At 37.2% G+C, this 27,373-nt stretch overlaps 1 protein-coding gene across 1 annotated transcript in view; it reads right to left on the reverse strand.

The window, feature by feature from the left end:
• Positions 1 to 27,373, reverse strand: part of LOC126184964 (RNA exonuclease 1 homolog) — a 230,746-nt gene that overhangs the window by 41,019 nt on the left and 162,354 nt on the right. Inside the window, exons 6-8 of the mRNA XM_049927660.1 lie at positions 16,685 to 16,851; positions 7,002 to 7,136; positions 2,370 to 2,484 (exon numbers count right to left, since the gene is read on the reverse strand). Of these exons, the coding sequence (XP_049783617.1) occupies positions 2,370 to 2,484; positions 7,002 to 7,136; positions 16,685 to 16,851 (417 nt within the window). The remainder of the gene's footprint in view (positions 1 to 2,369; positions 2,485 to 7,001; positions 7,137 to 16,684; positions 16,852 to 27,373) is intronic.

Genomic DNA, 27,373 nt, shown 5'->3' on the forward strand with positions numbered 1-27,373 from the left:
AGTGCTCCAACATCTGGTCACCAGCAATTCGTAAAGACTCTAGACTGAATCAGATGCAGTTATTACTGGACACATCTCTACCGATCTGTTAGATACTGTGTAACCCACTGTAAGGAATGACAATGACAGAAGCACGTGCTGCAATTACTTCTGGGGTATCTGATACCAATCTTGCCTGAAGCACCGCCACTCCACTGAACTGAAACTGTCCTCTTAGGGGGAGGTTCCTGAAGTCTACAAATGGGAATCAATGGATTATAATAATAATCTGCACTGACTACCTCACCCACTATGCTGTCACTAAAACCTGTGCTGACTGTCGAAGCTTCAGAAATTGATAAGTTCCTTGCAGAAGACATCATTTTTGAGCAATGAGCACCCCATGTGAGATGACATGTCATCACGGAAAACGTTTCCAGTGAAGATTAATACCAGAGGTGTTTTAAATTGTGACATCACCCACAGGATCACAACTTCCTACCATTCACAGATGAAGGGCATCAGAAAACACTTTAATAAAATGTTGGCAGATTACACTCTCAATGTACACTGATATCAAACAGAGAACAATCATGCCGCCACGACAATCACATATAACACACTGAAGCAAGACACTATAGGCATCACACCATTCTTTCTGTCCACAGTCGTGAGGCTGAAAAGACAATGAGTACGCTGTTAATGTTTCAACCAGACGATACTCAGCAATACTATGTGAAACGCCTCATCACCAGAACAAACGAGGTGAGGCAGATGGCTTGCATATGGATCTTTGACACCCAGGAGGAAGACTGAGAGCACTATAATGCCAAGCACAAGCCAGTGAGATACAGCCCAGGACGCTTGGTAAGGATTTGTAAGCATGTGCGGAAAGGAGGACTACTGAAAATGTCACTAAAATGCTACTTTGGGCTGTATCATATCCTTCATTGCTTGTCAGATGCCATATATGAAACTGAGGATGGTGATCCTTATAATGAAAACAAAAGTGGAGAGAGACAGTCCACATCCTCCACATGAAGACCTACTAGAATCCAGATATACAGATCAACAACAGGAGGTTCGAGGAAACTGAAGACTCACTCCATGATGACCAGAATTCGAGGATATGCCGCGAGTGCTATATAGAGGGCCACTGACAAGATCTAAATCCAAGGTGCTGTAGTTGGCTCAAGTGAGGAGTTCTGCAACAGTAGGTCACTGTTCCTTCAGGAAAGGGTGCACGTTGTGATGCATGCAGTGTGGCTTAGTGGCTAGTGCCTGCTGCAGACTGCCAGTTCAAACCCAACCACCAGAAATCTTTTGTGTTTATTAGTATTTATCATTTGTGGCATGTTCTTGAAATACCTTATGTTTATATATTTTGGAATACTGAATGTTTGTACAGGACCATAGGAACAGGGTGCAATAATTCATTTGTGAGGTATGAAACCAGATTATCAAATTAGTAAGACATGCAGTGATGATGTAATGGGTGTGACAGTTCAAAGGCGACTTAATCTTGTGTGTAGACAAGCCAAACTAAAGTGTCCACAAACAAAGTGGACTGTGCAAGTGGAGCAAATTATTATGGAATTTGTTGGTGCAGATCATACTGCTTGAAGAAATGTAAATACTGAGTGTCTTCAAGGTGAGTACCTCAAATGCTAATTAACCAACACAAGCCTGCACAGGTGGCAGTTTACTGTGTGATGTTAACAAATGATGATGGTATGCATAAACTGTGTTTCCTTTCCACCATCAATCACAGTAGATGATACATGTTTGCAGTTTTTCAGTTCTCAAACAAAACTGCTCTTGGCACAAAGGAAACACAGTTCTTGCCCACCACAGATGAAATTTTAGGTTACTATCAGTATATAGCAAGTTATGGTGATTTTGTTTTGGGAAAGTGAAGATGTCAGCCCAACTTAATTCTGCTGCATCCTATGAACTTATTATGAGGATGAAGATTCTGCAAACATCAAACAAAAGCAATCAGGAAAGCTGCTCATCTATTTTTCTCATCAAGACAATGCTCCTGCTGGTCAGACCTTCCTGACTCGGGAATTTCTTGTAACAATAATATTTACGTAGTGTCTCATGCTCCTTCATCATCTCACGTAGCTCCAGCAATGTTGTGCTTTCCAGTCAAACCAAAACTGCATAAGCAATTTGTCAGTGGTCAAAACAAACACCTATCAAAGCATTTGCCACTGCCATGGAGCCACAGTACCTACATTGTGAAAAAATGCGTAAATGTGCAGTGAGTTTATATTGAAAAGGAGCAACATTTAAACTTTCTGGCGTAAGCAGTTTGTCAGAAAAGATAAGGAGACTTTAGATCCTGAATCTCTTAAAATTGATAAACAGTACATTCAAAGACTTACTCGGTGCATTTTGTGCTGCTTCACGGCGTATTTGTTGGATTCTATTCAACATTAGATTTGTGTATACCTGCCGTGATGAACTGCGACTGTATATATTTTTTTCTTCTTCCACTGCCTGAAATGATAAACTACATGAAATATTGAAGTAGTACAAAAATGGGATAATGGCATTATTATTAATTATTTGACAAGAATAGGATACTATTATTATTATTATTATTATTATTATTATTATTATTATTATTATTATTATTATTGTTGTTGTTGTTATTAATTACCCCAGGACACATAAATATATTAATTTAAAAGAATTCCTGCTTTCAATACAGTGACAAATTGTACTGTGATGTTCTTAAAATGCTTAGTGTATGCATTATACTGAAGTCTACAGAAAAACACATTAACATTTCAAGTTTGCTAAAGAGTACAAAAAGTGGACACTATAGATTAGCTACAACTGGCTATTATCCTCACTAGCACACAGAAGTGGGTAAAACTTTCAAAAAATGCTGAAGCCAATGGGTAGCAAGAGTTCCGAAAATGTCACAGCTTCTCCCGTGCATCCAAAGCAGACAATTCAGATGCTGTAGATTCTGACGATGTTCTCTCCAAACGTACATAAACTACCAGGGAACAATATGATTCATTCACCGTAATCACCATAGATGAAACATGTTTTGTTCTCTGTAGAAATGAACCTTATACTTCAGTTTCATTGGATGAACTGCATATAATATACAACATTCTTATTACTACATGCAGAAATTCATTGTACGTTTCACCTTCCTCCTGTTAGGATTATACATCCCATAACAGATAGCCCAACAGTGATAAAATAGTATAATTAAATAGAAAACATATTGAGAGTTGTTTGTAATGTTGTTTATGCACAATCTGAGTCTGATGTAATATATCTGAATGGCAATGGAAGTAAAGTGAGAGAAATTAGGGCTCACACGAAGGATTATAGACAGTCATTTTCCCCTCACTTTATTTGCGAGCAGAACAGGGAAGGAAATTTGACCATGATAATTTCCCGTGTTGTTCCATCTTTAATACATCTGTATTATTACAACAAACTGCTGCACAAAAACACTGGGCACATCAGCTGTCTGCTTCCAAATACTCTCTCTAACCTACAGTTATACCACATTACAAAACAAAATTGTTATTATAGGATTTACATGTTTTATATATATAAAATTAATGTTATGCATTACTAATGAACCAAAAGAATGAAGCTTCTTAGCAAGTGGATGAATGAGTGATTTGACAAAAATTGTAACAAATAAATTTTAGAAAGAACAAAAGCAGATAATGTAATGACGAAACATGAACTCTACTGAAAATGGATTTCATTAAATCAAATTTTCTTAAAAGTATTCCTGTACTTTTTTCTTCAGGCAATTAAGTAAACAGAACTATTCGGTTGGTGCATAAGTTTGCAGCATTTTTCCATAAGTTTAATATACACATAACAGAGACTTTAGTCATCAATAACATATTCTCCTTCACTATTTACAACAGGCTGTCAACTTTTCGATTCTATCACTGTAGAAATCACATGGTTTTGAGATGAAGAACTCATTGAGCCATGTTAGGAGTGCCTTTTCATCTGGAAAGGAAGTTCCTTAAAGGTTGTTCAACAGAGTGTGGAAAAGGTGAAAATCTGAGGGCACAAGAACAGGTGAATAAGGTGGGTACAGAATAACTTCCCAATCCAACTCCCGTACAGTGTTTTTTGTCAGTCTACCAGAATGTGGACGAGCATTATTGGGGAGTAGCATCACTTCACCCAGTCTTCCTGTTCATTGTTCTTGGACTGCACCTGCACGATGTCTCAGTTGTTGACAAGAAATGTCGACAGTGATGGTTACACCTTGTGGAAGCAGTATGTAGTACACCACACTGTCACTGTTCCACCATGCACACAGGTCTTTGTATGAGGAGTTTCTGCTTTGTTTGGGCTCAACTCTTCCTTTCTTTCCCGTATGTTAGCATAAAGACACAATTTCTCACCACCAGTAATGATACAGTATAGGAATGGTCAGTGTTGCTCATGAGCTAATTGATTACAAGCAAGCAGAGATGCTAATATGGCCACCCGCTGATTTTTGTGATTTTGGCTTAGAGCACGTGGTACCCATACACCCGAATTTTGAATCTTCCCCATTGTATGCAAATGTCATATGATTCTGGAATGATCACAGTACATCACATCTGTCAGTTCTCAAATACAATGACGTGGATCATTGTGGATTAACACGTTTAAAGGATTTTCATTGAACCCCGAAGGTCTTCCTGAATGTGAAGTCATTAATGTCAAAATGATCCTACTTAACAGGAGAAAACCATTTTCTTGCCATGCTCTGTCCAACGGTATTATCCCCATACATGACGAAAATATTTCTGGATGCCACCACTTTTGTCACCTCTCAATTGAACTCAAACAAAAGAATATGTTGGAAATGTTCCGATTTCTCCACTTGGCACTCCATTTTCTAGCATCCACTGCTCCACTCACTATCTCAAAACGACAATATGTACACTCAAATAGCAACAGTGAGATACAAATAAAAAATGACAGTTGATAAATAAATCCATATAAAATGTAATACAGTGAAACCTCTATATAACATTTTTCAAGGGACCACAAATTCTGAACACTGTATAAAGGAAAACACTATAAAGAGGAAGGCTTCCAAATAATAATTGTAGGGCATTACTGAAGATCGGGATACCACTAATCAGCTTTGACAAATGGTGCCATAGATGACATTTTAAATTTTCACAATACCGTAATATGGTATTCATTGCAAATGATCAATGTATCGAATGATTAGTTTTTTGTAATTAAAACATGGGGTTCGGTACGTGGATGGGTGAAAGTAAATGGCGCCAAAAAGATCGCAAGCAGAATGTGTGTCACATGTCACGTGACCAGGTTCTGCCGCTGACATATGAAACACGCTGAGCGTGCAAACTGTGAATTCACAGAACGGAAAACGATGCATCTACATCCAGTCACTTAAACGTTATAAAGAGGTAAATAATTGACCAGGGTTCCAAAAATATGAGCGTTACATGGAGGGAATTGTAATATAGAGGAAACACAGTAAAGATGGGCTTTTAGTCGGGACCGAAAAAAAAAAACAGATGTAACATAGAGGAAAACATTACATGGAGTAACGTTATAAAGAGGTTTCACTGTACCAATATGTAAAACAAAAATCCTTCTAACTTATACACCAACCTAAAACTTGCTCAAAATAGCGCATACAAAATAAGATTCCTCTAAAACAAAATTTTAATAAAAAAATTACACATTTTCTAAATCCACTGAAAGTATAGGCAGATAAATGGCAGTTTGAAATTTCTTGACAGTATTTAACAAGAAGCAGCTAATGTTTTAAACATTTCAACACAAACATTAATTTCCAGACAAAAAAATTAACTGCCACTGTAATTCTACATAAATCAAGTAACACTGACCAACTAGAGCAATTTGGGGTTTATAAAACCACCTTCTAAAATTGTCATAATTTCTTTACTGAGTAAAGTGGCAGACATTTCAAACTTAGGTTAAATGAAAACCTTGCAGTTTTTCATCTGCAACAGCCAAACAAATGTACAGGAGCTGACCTTTTGCTTGATATTGAGTACACCAATGACAATACTAAAAATGGCAAACATTCTGCATGTACAATATAAAATAAAAAACTGGAAATTCAACAAAAAACACAAATTTTAAGACAAAAACTGCATGGCCTAATTACATTCTAAATCAAATGACAAAATGTTATGACAATATTGTTTGAAGACATTTGTCTACTGTAATTCTGGTGTTTATCTCAATATCACCTTCCATTGTCTTCTGAAATAAGCTTGTCAACATTTCTGCAAAATCATTAATTCAACAACTTACAGAAAACCGTAACTCTTTTGATTCATTTGCAAGATAAATTACTAATGATATATGAGAACAGTAAATTCTTTAACAGCATTTTTTTCTCGTAAGATGGTCGTGTGTGTGTGTGTGTGTGTGTGTGTGTGTGTGTGTGTGTGTGTGGAATAAAATTAATTTCAATAAACATGTTTTGATGCAAATAGGTTATGTGGCCAATGTTTGTGTGTGTCAGTTTGTTGGAAGTGATTGTGTATTAAAAAATGAAACATAGTGGGAATTCATCATAGGCAAGAAGTGAAGCAGACTTTTTGTAAAAAACAGATATTCAATAGCGTTGTGGTCTGTTTTACATTAATATTCACATATTCTTCCCATATATTTATCATTCTAACTCCTCTCACTTGAAACAGTTTCATCAGGCCAAATCAATCACCAATGTAAATTTGTGAACTGTAAGATGAAGATTTTAAATCTGAAATGCGTATGAGTTCAGTAAAAAAAAACGAAGCTACTATAGTTACTAATACAATATGCATCTGGGGGTAATACTGAGAGGCCAATTAATATAAAAACTACAAACAAAACTCATTTTTCAACAGTTCTGTAAAATCCCTGCACTGTATTTCTTTGTATTAAAACATGATATTTTAACTGCATAAAAGTTTACATTTACACTGGTTCTGGGTTGATGAAAGAAAAGTACAAAGTAAGTTAAATAAAATTACCTTCTCTTGTGCTTCATCTTCACTGTGATAAAAGTTAGCATATTCACTCGACAGCAAGTTGAAATAATTCTGTCGAATATGTGCTGGGATTTTACCACCAACTTCAGCTGTTATGGTGGCCCTTATTTTTACGTCCTGGAATCAGGAAATAATATAACAGAAACTGACATCATTAATAAAACCAACTGAAAATACAAAAAGATACAAAAGATCACATATATAATCCTGTTTCATAAATTGTTTAATTATTTATCTCATTATGATATGGAATATCTCAAACTGGTTTGTAAATAAAACATATTTTCTCAGTGAAACTATGGATAGATTTTGACCGCTTGCATGACAGACTTTTACGTTAATCTTAATCTACATTTAAATATAGTAACTGGGCCAAGCAGACATTTATCTATGGAGTAGGAGTAGCTGACAAGCAGAAATAACTTTAGTTTGTTTGCAAAGCTGTTTTAATTGTCTATCACTACCTTTAATTTACAATGTACGTAGTAAAATATTTGTATGGTTGCATACTTGCCATTAATAAATACTATTTTTCAGATATTAATTGGTTCTTAATAACACACTTTATAAGAAAGTAAAGGTACAGGGTGTTTAAAAAAAATCCATATATTCCTACAGGGGGGTAGTATGGATCAAAACTAAAGGAAAGTTTGTACACTTATATGTCCAGGAACTTGTTGAGATAGGAGTTGTTTTACTTGTGATGAGTAATGTGTAGTATTCAGTGATTTAGGCCGCCTTATTATTCACAGCAGATGGCACAGTAAACTACCACAACACACATGTTAGCACATGTAAATCCTCATTCAATTGTGAATGTCAGGCATCGATATCACTTCAGTACCAATGTATGGGCAGGACTTGTTGGTAACAGATTAATAGGGCCACACATTTCACCAAAAGATTAACAGGTGCTGTGTATCACCAGTTTCTGTGCAATGAATTGTCAGCTCTATTGGAGAAGGTCACCCTTGCAAAAAGGCAACTGTGGTTGAGGCATCACGCAGCATCACACTATGCTACAGTGAATCACATGACAGCAAGGGCGATGGATTGGTCAAGGTGATGCGGTAGGACTACTTCCCCATTCACTGGACCTGAATTTGTTGGATTTCTGCCTGTGAGGACACTTAAATGCATTGGTGTATGCCTAAACCACTGACAATGTGCAGACTTTACATGAGCATGTTTTCAATGCATGTGACATAATCCAAATGGAGCCAGGTATATTTGAAAGAGTGCAAAGAAGGGTTGAAGGATGTGTTAGGATGTGTGGTAATTACATACAGCAATAGCTATAGCATCTACTACTATGTAATAGACAGATGGCAGTGAGAGGACAGATTGACCCATATCTCAACAGCTATTGGTTTCCAGTCATATCATAATAGGAACTTTTCTTCTAGTTTTGAGCAATTCTCCCTCCTTTAAGAATATGCGTTACTTGGTTTTAAACACCTTGTTTTGTAAGGCGGTATTTAGTTTCCCCACATTCTTTTTAAAAGATGAGCAAACTTAAACATTCAAGAAACAAAAAGTGTGTTCACATGCGGGGAAAAGTCATTTTTACAAAAAGGCCACCTGGAAATGCAGGAACTGATTTTAAAGTTTAGGCCTCTTGATCTTTACATCTCTGTACATATGTAACACAACAATATTTATCACAAAATACCGTTCACAGCAGATAACAAATGCAAGTATTCACAACCACAATGCATGGAGGGAGAACCAGTTAAGACAGGGCTTCCCAAAGTGTGCCGGCTCTTTGTAGGGGGTCTGCGGCCAACTTTCACCAAATCGTGTAAAATAATGAGTAAAATTATTGAATAAAAATGTGAAAATCAAATTCATCACTATTTCTTTTTTGTGTATGTGAAAAAGTGTACTTTTACTTCAGGTCGTATCCCCAAGCAGCCTTTGCGGTTCCTAAGTGAGAACGCGTACACAGTTTAGTGCCGGAGAATGCGGCTTCTCTGATCGACTGATTCGCAACAATACAGGGGTCGTTTGTGCGCCAGCTCACGACGCTAGATGAGCTGAAATGTTTTACGCATGCGCGGAGCGAGCTTTGTCGACCAATCACAGCGCTCGCTGGCACGTATGCGGCCCCAGGCATCATTAAATGTTAAACTAGCTTTGTCAGTGCACTACCTATTTCATAAGTCGATTTTTGACCAGTTTATTACTTCTAACATGGATCGGTGGCTGAAGTCAGGATCATTGAAGAAGGGTGCAGTTTCTCCATCACCTTCACAACAAGGGAAGTTTCTAGTTGAAATGAATGAGAGAGGACGACCACAGGAAGACCTTACATACATTTGAACATTTTTTTTTTTCGGATTTCACGAAAAACCACACACACACACACACACACACACACACACACACACACACACACACACACACACACACCTGTTACGAAATATGCATGCTCCTTACACAACAGTAGCCAAACAGCAGAAGTGAACAGAACATAAGCGGCAGCTTGTCAATAGCGAACAGTTTGGACGCGACGTTGATTGCTCTTGGATGAAGACGGCTCCATTGTGCGAAATTTCAATTACCAAGTAATTTTAATCAGGCTATAGTGTGTTGAACAAAGGGAGTAAATCCACTAGCAAGTGTCTGGATACAGTGGGAATTCAAATTGGGTCGTTAATTTCAAGTTGTTTTCACTCATCTCTAAACCAAAGACTATTGATACTTCGGGTGGGTGGGGTCATTGGGAACATGACACTTGCATTAAGAAGCTTTCAGTTCCCATGGGTTTCGCTCTGAAATTTAAAGTTATTGTGCTCTTGACTGACTAGGGGTCCGCCAGCTGAAAAGGTTGGGAAGCCCTGAGTTAAGAAGTGTATCCTACAAACTGATTATCCTTGGGAAAGGAGCACTGTACTCGGTTATTATATCAAAGAGAAATTCGCCCCAAAACATAGAGGGTAGGGTACATCACAATAACTTTTCAAAGAAACTCACATTTGTATATAATGATCCATGTGATCATTAATGTTAAAATGACTAACAACACTGTTGCTTCTTAAGTAGTATGTGATACTGAATGTTTAATATATTGGCGTGTCCTATATTACACGCTCACAGTGTACAGTATAATCTTACATGACTACATTAAAATCAAATGCATATCATATCCCTCTCAAATTTCAGTTCAGCTCATTTGAAATGATACTTATCCTCCTGATTTATCTAATCTCTCTGTTCCAGTCCTATTTCTGGAGGGCATGTAACTTTTTTTATTATTGAGATAATGTGATTCCTTGTGTGTAACGCTAGATGAAATACACTTTTCACTGAGCAGTTAGCCACTTTTCAGTTTACAGGAATAAACTTTAAAAAATGTATTACAAAAGAAAACATATATCTGATACTCCCTGCAATGAAAAACTGTCTTGCTGTGAAGATTTCCCACGATGAATGGTAATTGGACTCTATATTCAGAATACTGTGCAGAAAGTGACTGCTGCTACCTTTCCCTACATGAATTGTGTCTACTATCAATTGAACTATAATGTTGTGTGATGTTCTGTTCTGAGAACAATCAGACATATTACACAGTATATGTCTGCCTCAAAAGCGAGACATGAGAACAGTATATGGAATTGACCCACATGCACTAAGTACATCATTATTTAAATTCATGGAATTTCTTGACAACAGGTTGAATTTTCTAAGAAGAATTTTCAGTGCACTCAGAGATACGAGATGAAGAATCTGTATTTTACCTTTAAGACTATTTTTGGGAAGTATCTGCATCGATAATTGGTCCCTTCCTTTTTATGTGTTATGACTTTCCAAAGGTAATAAAAATGATACCTTCATTACAATGAATGCAGATGACACTTCAGGCTTTTGTTGGGAAAATTATATTCTTAATCTCGGCATAGAGGTGAAAAAAATTATAGATATTGCCAAGGAAAAATTTGAAAATGACAATCTAAAAGTCAACTTACAAAAAAACAAATATGATCCCCTTCAAAGTTGGTGATTTGCAAACTTGTATTGATTGTCTAGATAGTAATATTTTTGGGAAAAATCTGCTGTGAATCTAAATTCCTAGGTATATGCATAGATAGCAAACTACTATGGACACAACAAATTGACAATGTATGTCAAGGCTATCATCTAGTCTATATGTTTTAAGAAGAATAGCTCCATACATAAATACCCAAACAATGAGGATGATGTATTTTGGTTTAATACATCCATTTCAAGCATATGGTCTTGCATTGTGGGGTGGGGCTTCCAAAACTCATGTAGACCGAGTATTTAAACTCCAGAAAAGATCCTTGAGAATATTAGGCAAAAAAGATGCTAGAACATCATGTAAGGGATTGTTTATAGAATTTGAAATTCTGACTATCTATCTATGTATATGTTTGAAACAATAGTATTATGTGTTGAAGATAAGAAATAAATATACATGTAGTAATGTAGAAATTCATGATCACAATACAAGTACACAATTACCATATGATACACAGAACACTGAAAAAACAAAACAAAACAGCAAACTGTCCATATATTAATGGAGCAAGATACTTCAATGCACTGCCAAATGAACTGAAGGTAATAACTGGAGAGACAATCAAAAAACATCTACAATCATGGCTCTCTGAGCGGTGCTTCTATAGCCTACTGTAGAAACTAAAATCTAAGGTATTATTATGTCAAATAATTTGGACTACATACATAAGTTCCTATTATAAAGTAAAATTAGATTGGATACTGTTGCTATGCATGTAATTACATGTTTCACACAAAAAAATTACAAATTATTGTCTCCAAATTAGCTGACAACAGAAAAGTAAAATGTAATGGCAATTTTATCACATACAGATTTAGAATGAAAACGATCCATGATGGAATGTTTTTGAGTCTTCAGCTGAGTAGCTGACACCATTTATACGCACAATATTTTGATGACTGACCCCATCATCTTCTTCAGGTGCAACTGGCTGTGTTATTACGCATACTTGCTGCTTCGATATCAACCAGACTGTGAATTATTGTTGGTGTTGTGCTGCTACTTATAGCACAGTTCAACTCCAGGCTCCCATTGTTATTCTGTGAAACACACTAAGCACTAAAGGACGTCATTCTCCTGTATTTATGGGGAACCGAGTGAGGTACCAACTCGAGACATTTGAGCTGACAAAAAGTTGCACATAAAAATCAGTAAGATACCTCAGAGACCCCAGCCGTGGAACACATGAAGATGTCAGGCAATATCGTATGCCTTAGGCAAAAAGCCTGCCAATGCCAATTACAACCTGACAGGTAGTCAATTGCAGACTGCCACTCTCTCTGCTTCAACACAATTAATGGGTCACAATCCTTTCAATCAATTTGCTCATCTCATTGGTGAGATTGACTGGTCCATATCTATCAATGGAAGCTGGGTTTTTGTCTGGTTTCAAAATTGGAATGATGGGACTTTCTCTCTACTGTGATGGGCAGTCACCTCTATGCCAAACATCCATATCTAGATGTTGAATAATTCAGTTGTGTATGAAGTCAGAGCCTGGAGCTGTGTCGCAAGACAAGTTGAGGGCTCTAAGCAATTCTCACTCATTAAAAGGCTTCTTATGTTGTTACGAGCGGAAAATGGTAAAAGAAATGCAAGCATCTTCCATCCATCATTGGAAGGTAGGAGGGTAAAGAAGCAAATGCTGACACCATTACAAAGTGGCACTAATGGCCTAAATGACCATGCAGCATTGCCCACATCTCTGAGAAAGATTACTGCATTCCCAATGAGAAGTCACAGCACTGTCAGCGCTCTTTCTTTCTTTGAATTATTAAAAAGACAGCCTTGTATGCAGCCACTTAAAGGTTCTAAAGTCAACCATAAAGAGGTGTTGTTTATATTGTTGGAAAAGTTCTTTGATGATCCTGGACTGTTGCTAAAATTTCATCACACCACCACACGACTGGCCATTGTTTGTGAGTGCCCTTGGAAAGGAGGACCAATGTTCCAGCAGTGCGGGTTATAATAGTACTGCTTCCCAAAATTTCAAGTCAGCATTATGATACCAGTCCAATATTATATACTGTCTGTACAGTTAAGTGGGTATTGTATAGTACTATATGTCCTAAACTCTAAGCAAATGTAACATTCCAGATTCATCACAAAGTACAGTCCTCATTGTTAAAATTTTAGTGATCATTTTGTAACAGTAAATAATTAGAGACTGCAGAAACATTAGCATGAAAAATCAATACTTCTAATTAACAAAATGGTGATTTAACAATCTGATAACAGAAAACTTCATTACCTTGTGAAATAGCTCAGAGGGAATTGCTAAGCAAGGTATTTGTATTCTTAATTAATTTTTATGTCTGCTTTTGATGTTAATATTCTTTGTAATTAAGTTTCTAATTAACTCTACATTGTTTACACCACCCAACATTCCAATTTCTAGAATTTGAGGCCATATTTGTGGATTTTAATTATGTAATCAGATAAAGCACGAGTTCTGTACTGTCAGTAAGTGGCAGTAACAAAGTCCATACTGTAACTAAAATAATACAAAAGACATCATTGTAATTAAAGTTCAGATTAATTCCCATATTTAAAATTACAGATGATACTACAAAAATTATGTCATTTGATTTTGTATTTTATACCTTATTTGGCTATAATATCAGTTTATTTAAATTTTGTAAATTTTAGTTGTAACATCGAAATTGTAGCAAAATTAATAATGGATTATTTTGAAATTCATTGTTAAAATTCTATATAAAGGAATGCAGCAGGGCTGCTTTGTCTCAGTCTTTTGCTTCAGTTTCAGTGTTTATCTCAGTTTGTGCTCTGGACAGTCGGTCTTTTGGAACTGCAGTTTATATCATGTGGAGAGCAAATATACGACAATAAAACTGATAATACACCTGAATCTTTTATTTACTTAGTTTCCACATACAAATCAAGATCCAGGCAAAATTCAAAGGAAGAATTCGACAAGGTGGAAGCAGCAACAAAAACAACAGGTTATGTATTATTATAGTGTAACTTCCACTCATCTATTGTATCAGTTTGTCTTTTGGATAATTATTATTACAGAGAGGGTGGTACAGTTACAGGGTATCAGATCAGGGATGTCCATAAGGACATCAACACTGAATCCTAATGAGAATGATGCAAAGGTGCCGAGTACTGCTCATCAATCTTGGAGGCTTACCAGGTAATACTGACAGATGAGAGAGAAAAGATCCAATAAAGAGTGGTGCGTTTCATGATGGGATCATTTAGCTAGAAAAAGAATGTTACAGAGATGCTCGAATAACTCCAGGAGCAGACGCCACAAGAGAGGTGTTGCAAATCACAAAGAGGTTTATCATTGAAATTCTGAGAGAGCATTTCCTGGGAAGAGTTGTAAAACATATTACTTCCTCACACATACTTTTGCCAAAGACCACAATGAGAAAATTCGAGGAATTAAAGCTAATCCAGAGGCTTACCAACAATAATTCTTCCCATGCAACATTTGCGAGGGGAACAGGGAAAGGGAAAGGGGGGGGGGGGGGGGAGACCATTTAGTGGTACCAGAAGTGCGCTCCGCCACACACTGACAGTTGGCTTATGGAATATTGATGTAGATGTAAAGGAGAGACCAGAGGCATAGTTCCCATCAGTTTGTCCTCTGAAGTGTGTAGCATGGTGATCTGTCTAATGAACCATGACATGGAAGTAACAGTCACACTAGAAAGTGGTCATCATCACAAAATTTTGGTCACAGACCATTCCAACAAGGCAACAAGACGAAGAGCAAAGTGTGAGGTTAATGTCTGAGAATTAGCCATGAGCTACACTAAAAATGGGTGGCATTAAACTCTCAATAATCAGAATAGTTATCAGCAGGTGCTGAGCATACTAGTTGTACCCCAACAATTGGCTCAGTATAAGAATGAACACACTGTGAATCATCCAGGTCCAATACCATCTTACAATTTCTTTTCTTTAAGATCCCTGTTTATATAGCTACTGACGAGCACATAGTGGTGACTCAGAAAATGTCTTCATTTTTGTTTGTTTGTTTTTTTCTTTTTTTCTTTCTTGTCTTTGAACTAGCAAGAAAAATTTCTTCATTAATTTTAGCTCCAATTTCAACTCATAAAATGGCAGCTAACGGCAAATACCTATACAGTCTTATGGCAATCATTTCTTAACACCTAACATTGTTGCTCTGTTGTGCTTATTATCTTTTTATATCTGGTGTGCTGCTTCCAGTGCACTTTCATCTTATGCTATGCATGTCATAAGTACATATATGAGAACAGCAGGCATTTAAAAACTATAATTATTACTTTACCACATGCCTAAGTATAGTGTAATACTTCTATTTTTATTACATTATTAACTCAAATTAAATTTACTTAAATAGAATTCTGCTATCCCTGTCAATGTTTTTGTTGTACACAACTGTAAACTATGAAAGCATGTAGCAACACCTAGTGACCAAGCCAGCTACTGCAACAGTATGATGATGTGACCCTACACTACTGATTATTTGTTTGTTTACCATCTAGTCTTAATATGCTTTACATTTGACAGTGCCTTTTTTGGCTACAAGTTTTTTGTGCTTTTTATACTAGTTTATCAAGACAAGTATGTTGCTGTAAGACCAATTTTAGCTGCTTCTCACATCACTTATGTAAATTCTACTTCCAATACTGTCTTATATTGATGTAATAATCCCAATGACAATTATGCACGTCTATTTTGTCTTTTCTAGACATATCTAATGATGATCACATAGACCAGTTATAAAACTAAACAAAAATATTTAAAATATTAATAATAATTCCCCCCCCCCCTCTCCCCTCCCCCTTCATTTAAAGGCATAAACAAACGGATTCACTTCTGCAATGCTACCTTGAGATCTGCCCTTTCATCATCTCTGGATTCTCTCCTCATAGTTAATTTATCACTAGTTTTGTTTTACTTCACAATTTTCATCTTTTCCCATTACAAGCATTCTCTGCTTTTTCCTTAATGTTTTCTCCACTTTCTTCATCACTTTGTTTTCTTGCCTTAACTTTGATAATAGGAATTTTTCCAAGAAAAACTTTTTCTTATTTCTTTCATATTCCTAAGCTGCAATGTGTCTTTACTTATTCTCATATTGTGCTTTCTCACAGACATACTTCACTAAACGCCTCAATAACTTTACATCATCATATACGCATCTTCCGTATGTTTAGGCCATCCGTTAACTCATACATTTTTTAAAACTTTTTTCATACCTTACCATTAATCTTTACCTTTAGTTCCACAGTTCTCTCTTCCTGACATTTTCATATCTATCTCCTATGTGAAGGACTTACTTGTAGCACACTACGAAAAGCCACTGAAAGTGCAGCCTTTATTATATTTGTTTCAAATTTTCATGAGAACTAATGATACACTCATACAAATTTGCATTTCAGCCTCACTAAAATTTATTTGGTTTACCATTATACCGTATAATACTGTGTAAATTCTCAGAAAGGGACTGAAAATAACTGCAGGTGCTTTTTTTGAGTGTTCATAAAATTAGTCTATTTCCATCTCCTTGTGTTCATATTTTTATGTATTTGTTTTCACAAATGTGATAACACAAGTAAACAGGCTACAACAAACATAAATAATACTGAACATTAAGACATACTTGTGCTGCTGTATGAGCAATACGCTGACCACCTTTAGGCAGTGTGTGCATTACAGTTAATGATGTCACAGGTCTTTTATTCGGCTCATGTGTCTTCAATGCTTCCATTCTCTTTTTGGCATTTAGAAGCAACTGGACATTCTGAACATGGGCAACACGTACGCGACCTGTAACACATGCCAAATTATAGCTGATTTAGTTATTTTTACTTTTGAAGCTTATGTGCATTTCATAATGTTGAGAAAACACATTGACAAGCAAGTGCCTTTCTTGTTTACCACCACATTAAACAGAGAAATGAAACTGTTTCTATGCATCTTATAAAAATCCCTCCTATATTTTAGACAACTGCATGTAACATAAAATATAGTACCACTTAATCCATAGTAAAAATATGGTGATTAATATTTCTTTTCCATTTAGTACTTCAGCAATAGAAAAATTTGTAGACAAAAGTAGCAGGGTAAAGTTAAGGTCAAAGTAAATTGGAAGGATATAATGACAATTAGATAAATTTACTATAAAACTTTGAAATAAAGCTGCATCCACAGCATATCAGCATGTCACTTCATTACACTGATCTTGAATGATGGTGTGTGGAAGGTAAATTATACGTGTTGCAACTATGCAGATAGGTGAAAGGAATCTTCAAAACACAGCAGAAAGTGTTGTTGCTAATATAATGTGGAGTCCACAAGACTTCGTACATAACTAGATAGAACTGAAAGAAATTGGAGAATGCTTCAGACAAACCGACATACGTATCAAAATGACAGTCACGGGGTGGTGGTGACAATGGATCAAAAAGAAATTCAAGGGAGAAACTTCATATACTCCAAATTCTTAGGCAGGATGCTACATAAGACCAAGGTGCTAATTTATTGGGTTGGCAGTAGAAGACTTTTTCTTATCTATAAAATTCACTAATTTTTAACACACAATGTATTTTAGGTCAATGTACTTTGGTCAAAGTTTTCCAGTGAGCAGATTCCATTCCTGAACTCCAATTCTGGAAGGTCTGTACAACAGCCATCTATGGCTGTTTTAACTCCCCCTTATGATTCAATATGTTTTGCTGACAAAACGTTCTTTACAGATAGGGTGACTGTTCCAACAATATATACCTCATTCAAATTTATTTTACTTCAGTACAGTAGTCAAGCCATAGTCAAAGTAAATTACATAAAGTTTAATTGACTAGTTTTTGTGGAGCTCGGTCACCATTATCAAATGTAACAACTATGAAATAAGTCTGCTATTAATTATGAGAACCTGAAACATAAGTAACATCCAACCACAACACCTTTATCATACGAAACAATACTGTGAGTTTATCATGTTAAATTAAACCTCGTTGTGCAGTAATGGCAGTGAAGTGACATCTGCACACAGAAAATTTTAATTTTAATGTCATAAATGTTGGATTAGGATTGGTGTTGTCTAACTACTTGCATAATGAACCTGACAAGTGAAAAATCTTGTCTTACTAATCTTAGCAATTCTGCTGTTATTTTGAAACATACATTGTCTCCAAACCAATAGGTCAACTCTAGAGACAAAAATCTCCACATCTCAATGTCTTAAAGTTGAAAATACATAGCTTGTAATCTTGAACACAGTACTCAATAGCACTGTGTCCAAGAAGCAATTCTTTGCTTGCATGATACATTTAAAGCCAAGGTTAACACATAATTGATCAACATGGTGGACACAGCTCTAGCTTCCAAAAAACCTTTGTTGGCACATTCGCTGTTCTGTAGAAACATAATTTTCTTTTTCCCCTGTTGGTCCCAAATACTTCCACAGTTATTGTTTTACCCTCTGAAAATTAATCAATAAGAATAATTCACTTTACAGTTGAGAAAACATTTGCCATTAAATATTTCCAACAATGAAATCAACTTCACCTGGTCCAGAGCCACCAGCTTCCAAGCACTATTTTGACAGTCATTCCATTTCTGGCATTAAGTGATGATCCACATCTCATCCACAGAAACAAATTGGTGCAAAAAAAAAAAAAAAAAAAAAAAAAAAAAAAAAAAAAAAAAAAAATGATTCATTTATTCTTATTTCCCTTGTACCCATTACCTTCTGGCTAGTATTCAACAAATGCAGCACCGCACTTGCAAAATACTCTTATTTCTTAAAGTAAGTTGTACCATACACTTTCTTCTGATATGACTATGACATCAGTGATTTCAACTACCTTTGACTACTTATGGTCTCATGCAATATTTATATACTCGCTGTGGAAAATGGCCACACCAAAAATATATGTAATATCAGTACTGTCAATGACACAGTGCTGGTTTTATACCACAGATGAAGAGGTATTAGAGCTTCTTGCACCATTCAACTCTTTCCACAAAAATGTAAAATTCTTAGTACAGCATGAGGAAAATCAAGGCTCAAATTTCCTTGAACTTAAAATCATTAACATAAAAAATGCCTAAGTTCAACATACAATGAGGAACACACATATACTGACATAACAACAGACATCTCATCATTTCATCCCACTATACAGAAGCATGCAGCATTTAGGACAGTGATACAGAAAGCACACTCACTAATTAGAACAACAGTCTTAGGCAAGAATTAGACACAATCAAATCATAGCTACAAACAATGACTACACTCTCAAAATAAATGATAACTTGACATATAAAATACACAAAAACAATAGAAAGGAGATAATAATGTGTAACAAAGATAATGACAAGAAATATATGAGGTGTGTCTGGCAAGTACTGCAATTTTTCCCAATCAATAGATGTATTGCAGATATTGTTACAAATGTTTAATATTCTCTGTAGTAGTTCTCTTGGACATCTACACACTTTCTCCAGCAGCTCTGCTACGCATGGTACATGTCCTACAAAGCTTCAATGGGACCCTAGCAAGAGCCCTCATCATGGCACCTTGGACAGCTTCAATCGACCCAAAACACATTCCTTTCGGTGTGGTCTTGATTCTCAGGAAGAGAAAGAAGTCAGCCAGAGCCATTTCTGGTCTGTAAGGGGATTGCAGCATTGCCAAGTTGTACTTCCCCAGTTACTCATGGATGCCCAGCGCCATGTGGCTTGGAGAACTGTCATGGTGGAGCTCTCAGATGGTGGCACTCACTATTCTCACTGACATAATACTTTTTCACAGTTTTTCCAGCACATCAAAATAGTAGACAGTATTCACAGTTTAGCCTTGAGGAACAATCTCTCTGTGGATCACACCTTTGGCACCGACAATGACAATCAATAATGTTTTCAATCTCAACTAGCTCTTTTCAATTTTGGGGATCCCGGGGTGTGTCATTCACAGCTCTGAGGTTTTGTTTCTGCGACATACTCGAAACACCATGTTCATCCCTTGTAATAACATTTTCAAGAAAAGAAGGTTTAGTCTCCATGCCTTCGAGAAGTTCAATCGTGACCATCACCTGCTGATTCTTCTGATTGTCCATCAAAATCTTGTTTTGGCACACACCTTCCTCATGTGCAATTTATCAGTCACCAGTTTGTGTACAATTGTTTTGGGAATGTTGAGAGATTCTGAAATCATCTAGACATTCAACCGAGGTCAGAATTTAACAGACTGCACATATGGGCCAAATTGTCGTCAGTTGTGCTGGTTGATGGGCGTCCAGCATGGGGTTCGTCAACCACCCCTTTCCAGTCTTCCTTAAACACTTTCATCACTGCAAAACTTGCAAATATGGTAGAGCACTGTCCCCAAAAGCTTGCACAATCAATTTTTGGGTCTCTGCATGAGATTTGTTCAGTTTCAAACAAAACTGTGATGCATAACATTGCTCAAGTGATGATTCAAGCGTGTTCCATAATGCAGGCACTAAACAGGCAGACATAATGATCCTGACACCCCAACTGCTTGAGCAGACTGGTGAAGGCATTGCTTTGAAGCTGAGAGCCCCCCACCCCCACCTAACCCAACCAACTGGAATGGAACACCCTGTGGCCACTTTAAGTCCCAGCAAACGAAAAACTGTATGCTTTCCAGACACACCTCATATGCTGGCATTCCATACCAAGGGCCCATTTTACAAAGAAAAAAAAATGCTCAACTGATAACAAAAAATGTAAAAATTGCATTCTTCACTCACTCATAAGAAGTTCGAGTACTTATCAGCCTGCAACATAAAAGCAAAAAACCAATTCATCAGCAACAGTGGAGTATATAAAATATCATGTCCTAGTTGTCCTGCTAACTATGACAGAAAGTGAGTCAAAGGCTTTACAACATCATTCCAATAGAATATGAATGCCTTCAGATTAAATCAGTCACAACACAGCAGAAGCATGACACAAATACATTGTTTAAAGTTCACAAAAAATATGACCATACTACAAATTCAACCCAATTTTAAGAACCTATATCTGCTGTACAAAACTGAAAGGCCTGAATCAATGCTAAAAGAGCAGGCAGGTTTTTGCTGCCGACAGATATTACCACTTTTAAAAACTTGTAATACCTGTAATTGCATGCAATGATAGGATCTAATGAATCTGCAACATATATGTCAATATATGGTCTGTTAACTCTTTCCACACCATAATTGTGAATTGTTTTTTGTATACACAAACATTTCTGTCTTGAGCCAAGTGAGGTGCTTTTCTGAAGTGCAGTAGTTCACATTAAACACTGATACAATGTCAAGTTATGTTCCTCCCAGCTTCTCTGGCAAGTTTCTCATTCTCTCCCAACTCATTCTCCTTCAGTGTTTTTCATTTTCTTTAACACACAATTTTCAAAATTTAACACATTATCCTCTCACCGCCATTACTCTCTATACACACAAATAATTTGGAGGCAGGGTGGGCAGAAATCTGCAGTTGTTTGCTGATGATGCTATGGTGTATGGTAAGGTGTCAAAATTTAGTGACTATAGGAAGACACAAGATGGCTTGGACAAAATTCCCAGTTGGTGTGATGAGTGCCAGCTAGCTTTTAATGTAGAAAAGTGTAAGTTAATGAGGATGAGTAGGAAAAACAAACCCATAATTTTCGGATATAGCATTAGTAATGTACTGCTTGGCACAGTCATGGCATTTAAATATCTGTGCATATGGTAGCAATATAAAATGGAATGAGCATGTCAGGATTGTGGTAGGGAAGGCCGACTGTTGACTTCAGTTTACTGGGAGAATTTTAGGAAAATATGGTTCACCTGTAAAGCAGACCATGTATAGGGTGCTAGTGCAAACTGCTCTCGAGTTCTACTTGACTGTTTGCAATCCACACCAGGTTGGCTTAAAGGAAAACATCAAAGCAATTCAGAGGCAAGCTGCTAGATTTGTTACTGGTAGGTCTGAACAACACACAAGTGTTATGCAGATGGTTCGGGAACTCAAATGGGAATTCCTCGAGGGAAGGCGATTTTCTTTTCGAGGAACACTATTAAGAACATTTAGAGAATCGACATTTGAAGCTGACTGTAATATGATTCTATTGCCTGCAACATACACTGCATGCATGGTCCATGGAGAAAAAAATACGAGAAATTAGGGTTCATACAGAGGTGTATGAGCAACCATTTTTCCCTCCTCCTATTTGTGAATGGAACAGAAAGGAAATGTCTAGTCGTGGTACACGCGCTGTACGGTGGCTTGCGGAGTATCTATGTAGACGTAGATGTAGATATAGATTTAGGAATACACGTTTATATTAATCTCACATCATCAAAAGTAAGGGTACTGAAGCAAGAAGCTTGAGAGGCTGACTAGTGGGATAAGGATATAGTGAAGTACAAAGTGGGAGTTATATCTAAATGTTAGAAGTAGTCACAATCTAGCTACAGTAGTCCATGACAAACAGTATTGTAGGGTGTTTAAAAATGTTATTAGGGAGGCAAAGAGGATGTGGTACGCAAATAGAATAGCTAATTCACAGGATGAAATTAAAACTGTGTGGTCAATCACAAAGGAAACGTCTGGTCAGGAGCACAAGGTCAACGATATAGTCAGTGCGTAGTAAAAATATTTATGTTACTGATAAGTCAGATATATGTACAGTATTTAACCATCTCTTTCTGAGGATCACTGGTGAATTGAACAAAAACTTAGTTCCTACAGGGATTCATATAAATCTCTTGGAAAATGTCTTTCCAAGATTGATGTCTGAAATACTCCTCTGTGATACTGACAAGGGAGAAGATTGAGTCAATAATTAAATCACTGAAGGCTTGAGGGCTCTCGCTGATATGATGGACTGCCTAGCAGAATATTAAAGTACTGTGCTGCATATGTTAGCCCTGTACTTAACCATATTTGCAATTTCTCCTTTAAGAATGATCAGTTTCCTGAACGATTAAAGTACTCACTCGTAAAACCACTTTATAAAAAGGGAGAAAGGGATAATGTAAACACTTTTAGACCTATTTCTATGCTATCAGTTTTTTCTAGTTATTGAAAGGGCTGTGTATGTAAAGATAATTGATCATTTTATTTCACATAATTTGCTATCAAATGTACTGTTAGGTTTTAGAAGTGGTTTAACAACTGAAAATGCTATATTCTCTTTTCTCTGTGAGGTACTGGATGGATTAAACAAAAGGTTTCAGATGCTACTCATCTTTTTTAACTAAGGAATTTGATTGTGTTGATCATCAAGTATTGCTCATAAGTTGGACCGTTATGCAATACGGGGAGCAGCTCACAGTTAGCTCACCTCTTACTTTAACAATAGACAGCAAAAGGTCATCCACAGTGTTGGGAATGGCTATGATGTGGGGTCTGAGTGGGGCACGGTCAAATTGGTGGTGCCCCAGGGATCAGTGCTGGGGTCACTTCTTTTCCTTATTTACATAAATAATATGCCCTCTAGTATTACATGTGATTCTAAAATATTTCTGTTTGCTGATGACACTAGCTTGGTAGTAAAGGACATTGTGTGAAACACTGGCACTGTTTCAAATAGCACAATTCATAACATAAGTTCATGGCTTATAGAAAATAAACTAATGCTTAATCACGGTAAGACTCAGTTTTTGCAGTCTCCAACACAAAATTCAACAAAACATTTTAATTTCACAGGATGGGCATATGATTAGTGCAATGAAACAGTTCAAATTTCTAGGTGTTCAGATACATATTAAACTGTCGTGGAAAGCCCACGTACAGAATCTTGTTCAAAGAGTTAATGCTGCCATTTTTACTATTTGAATGGTATCAGAAGTTAGTGATAGTTCGACACAAAAAGTAGTCTACCTTGCTTATTGTCATTCGCTTATGATGTATGGTGGTACATTTTGGGGTAACTCTTCCCATTCTCAAAGGATCTTTTTGGCTCAGAAAAGGGCAGTTCGGGCAATAAAGGGTGTAAGTTTACGAACCTCTTGTCACTCTGTTGATCACCAATCTGGGTATTTTGATACTGGCCTCTCAATATGTATTACTGTCATTTCTTGCTAACTCTATCAGCCTATTCCCAAGAATTAGCAGCTTTCACTCAGTTAATACTAGACAGAAATCCAATCTGCATTTGGATCGCACTGCCTTGATTCTTGTGCAGAAAGGTGTGCAGCATACTGCTGCACCCATTTTCAATAAGCTACCACAAGAATTGAAAGATTTTAGCAGTAATCCACGTGCTTTTGAATTGAAACTGAAGAGTGCCCTCATGTGTCACTCCTTCTATTCTATTCATTGAAAAATTAGGCCGATTCCTGTGTTATATTGTTGATTGAGTTTACATGAACTTATGGTTTGTCTTTTTTTGGGTTCATAAACATTTTATTTTATCTGTTATTACTTTAATGTTATAATTTCAGGTATTGATACATTCCATGACCTTGGAGATTTGCTCCTCAATTTGGTCCTACAGAACTAGACACGTAAAATAAAAATAAATAATCAAATGGCATCTGGCAATGGACCAACAGGGACCAAACTGCATTATGTGATATAACTGAGTATCAATACGAGGCATGTTTTTTTTAAATTTTTTTTTAAGTAAGCACTATTTTGAAATAAAAATAAAACAAGTAGCCTCCCTTTCTTTCTCTCTCTCTCTCTCTCTCTCTCTCTCTCTCTCTCTCTCTCTCTCTCCCCCCCCCCCCCCCCCCCCCCAAGTCTTTCGGGCATACAGCTGGACTGACTGACCTTTTGATGGTGCATCATCATCACGTCAGCTTTCTCCTGCTGACTGACAGCCTGAACCAGTGGGTGCGATATATATACCTGTCGCCTCCCCCCTCCACTGATCCCCTGTAAGGACTGTGAGATGTGCCAGCTGTGGTGGTGGGGGTAGCTCACGCTTGGGAGTTGAAATACAGTCCTCAATCTGTGTTCTGCCTTCACTGGGCAGTGAATTCAACTTCCGCTGTGTATGGAGAATTTTCAGCACCAGAGCTCATGTGTGACTAAGTTGAAACACATTGTCCTTGTTTATGAGGTTCTCGTGTACCCAGATTTCGATAGCCTCCTTGCATACATAAACCCATCAGTGGGGTGTGTTGTGCAAAATGTTCATATCTTCATATTTAATTCTGTGGTTGGTTACAACACAATGTTCACCAATTGCTGATATTGTGTGTTGATGGAGGTTGGTGTGCCATTTGTGTTCCATGCAGCTTTCTTCAATTGTGCAAACAGGTTGTTCCACATACGCATTCCCACATCCACATGACATGTAACAGACTCCAGATTTCTGTAGTCCCAGGTCATCTCTTACTGTTCCTAAAAGGGACTTAGTCTTTGCCAATAGGTAGTACACTCATCTGATAGCTTGAAGGCATGTCAAATCTGGTGGTCACTATAACCGATTTACTGAAACACATCCCTGAGGTGGTCCAGTTATGGTTTCTTAGGCTTTTTTCATTGGAGATCACACAAGCTCTGTGGACCTTTGTGTTTAGCACTCTTTTCCTTTGTGATTGTTGATGACAGCTAGAGGCATGAAGGTACTGGTCCATGCAGGTTTTCTTCTTACAGACACAGTATCCCAGTGTTCTGTCCAGTTTTCTCCATACCAGAACATCCAAAAATGACTGCTGACTGTTTTGCTCCACCTCCATGAAGAAATTAATTTGGTTGTGGATGGAGTTCAGTTGTTGCAAGAAAACTTGAAACTCATTTTCCCCATGAAGACCAAAGATGAATTTATCTGTAAAAGACTGTCAGTTTTAATGGTGATGATTCTACAGTCTTGTCCTCTGTGACTTCCGTGGACATACAGTGTTGGCCATCACAGGTTACAGAAGACAACCCACACACATACCACTGGACTGTTCATAGAAATGTCCGTCAAAAAGAAAATATGTCAATGTAAGCACAAAATTGAAAATTTTGGTGAATGAGGGCCCAAATTTCTTTTCAATAAGTTCCAGTGACTTGAGTGGGACTCTGTTGAAATGTGAAACAATGTCAAAACTAACCGTGAGGTCAGATTGGTGTCGTGTTTCACAAGTTGATACATTGGCGCTCCTACTGTACTCACTAGTGGTCTCAGAGGTGTGCCCTCTTTGTACAGTTTTGGAACACCATAGAGCCTACGTGGTTTGGCAAATATGGCCAAAGTTTCTTTGCTGTCTCTTCTGTAAAAGTACTCCAGAGAAGTTCAGTCATCTTGGGCTGCATATGGCTGGTTGGATCAATTGTAATCATCTTGCAAGCTGTGTGGTCTTGGAGTTTATACATTTACTCTTTGTATTCTGCAACTGTTAGTACGACGGTTATGTTCCCATTATTTGCTGGGAGGATGCAATGTCAGGTTTGTCACACAGAGAATGTAGCACGGCTCTTTCCTCCTAGCAGATGTTAGCCTCAGTGGTGCAGACCAGGCAACAGTACAGAATTTTCCCGCTGTATCTCCTCTACCATATCGAACTGTAGAGTGGAGGCAACTTGTTCCACTTTTTTTATGATTTCTGGGACAGATGGTGCTGCTGGTGTTGGGGTAATGTTTAAGCATTTCTCAAGGACAGACAATGAAGTGTCATCAATGGTTTTCTCTCTAAGATTCACGATGGTTCATCTAGTGTCTTGTGTTGACTGTTTTGACGCTAGGTGCCTGAATTTTGAAGACTGCTTCATTAACGCATTTCGTTGTGCCCGCTCTGCTTATGCTCAGCATAAACATTCAACCCACTCCCAGGTATTGGGGGGTGAGCAAGGATGCCAGTTCCAGATGTAGGACAAAGAGTTTGTGTCCTATGGAGTTAAGCTGGTGGCCTATGTCACTGATCTGTTCTTACACTAGAACCAGGCTGGCTGTTCTGGTAAATCAGTTCACTGCTGGTGTCTGGATATGATGTACGATCTTGGCAAATGTTGGCACAATGTCGATGTCTCGACACCTTTTCAAAAAGGCAAGTGCACTCAGAAGGTGATGTTTCTTGTTTTGGAGCTCATCAAGCTTCTTGACTTGCTGTAGCATTCCCTCTCCATAGAAGAAACTAATTTGTATTCGTAGATATTTTCAGGCACTCATTTTACCTTTACGTGAAACTCTGTACTTTAATCTACTTTTCTACATAATTCCCACCAATATTTAGCATGTTTACATTTGTTTGTTAGCATTTGAAATGCCTGCTCCTATGGAGAATCCAGCTGGCTGTGAAATACACACTGTGATTATGTTCTTAGTGCTAAAGTTGTGAAAGTGGCTGAAATTTATCATCAGATCAGTGAAGTGTATCAAGAAAACATTATGAGTGATTGAATAGTATGGAAATGG

Source organism: Schistocerca cancellata, chromosome 4 (assembly GCF_023864275.1).
Source record: "Schistocerca cancellata isolate TAMUIC-IGC-003103 chromosome 4, iqSchCanc2.1, whole genome shotgun sequence".
NCBI lineage: Eukaryota > Metazoa > Arthropoda > Insecta > Orthoptera > Acrididae > Schistocerca > Schistocerca cancellata.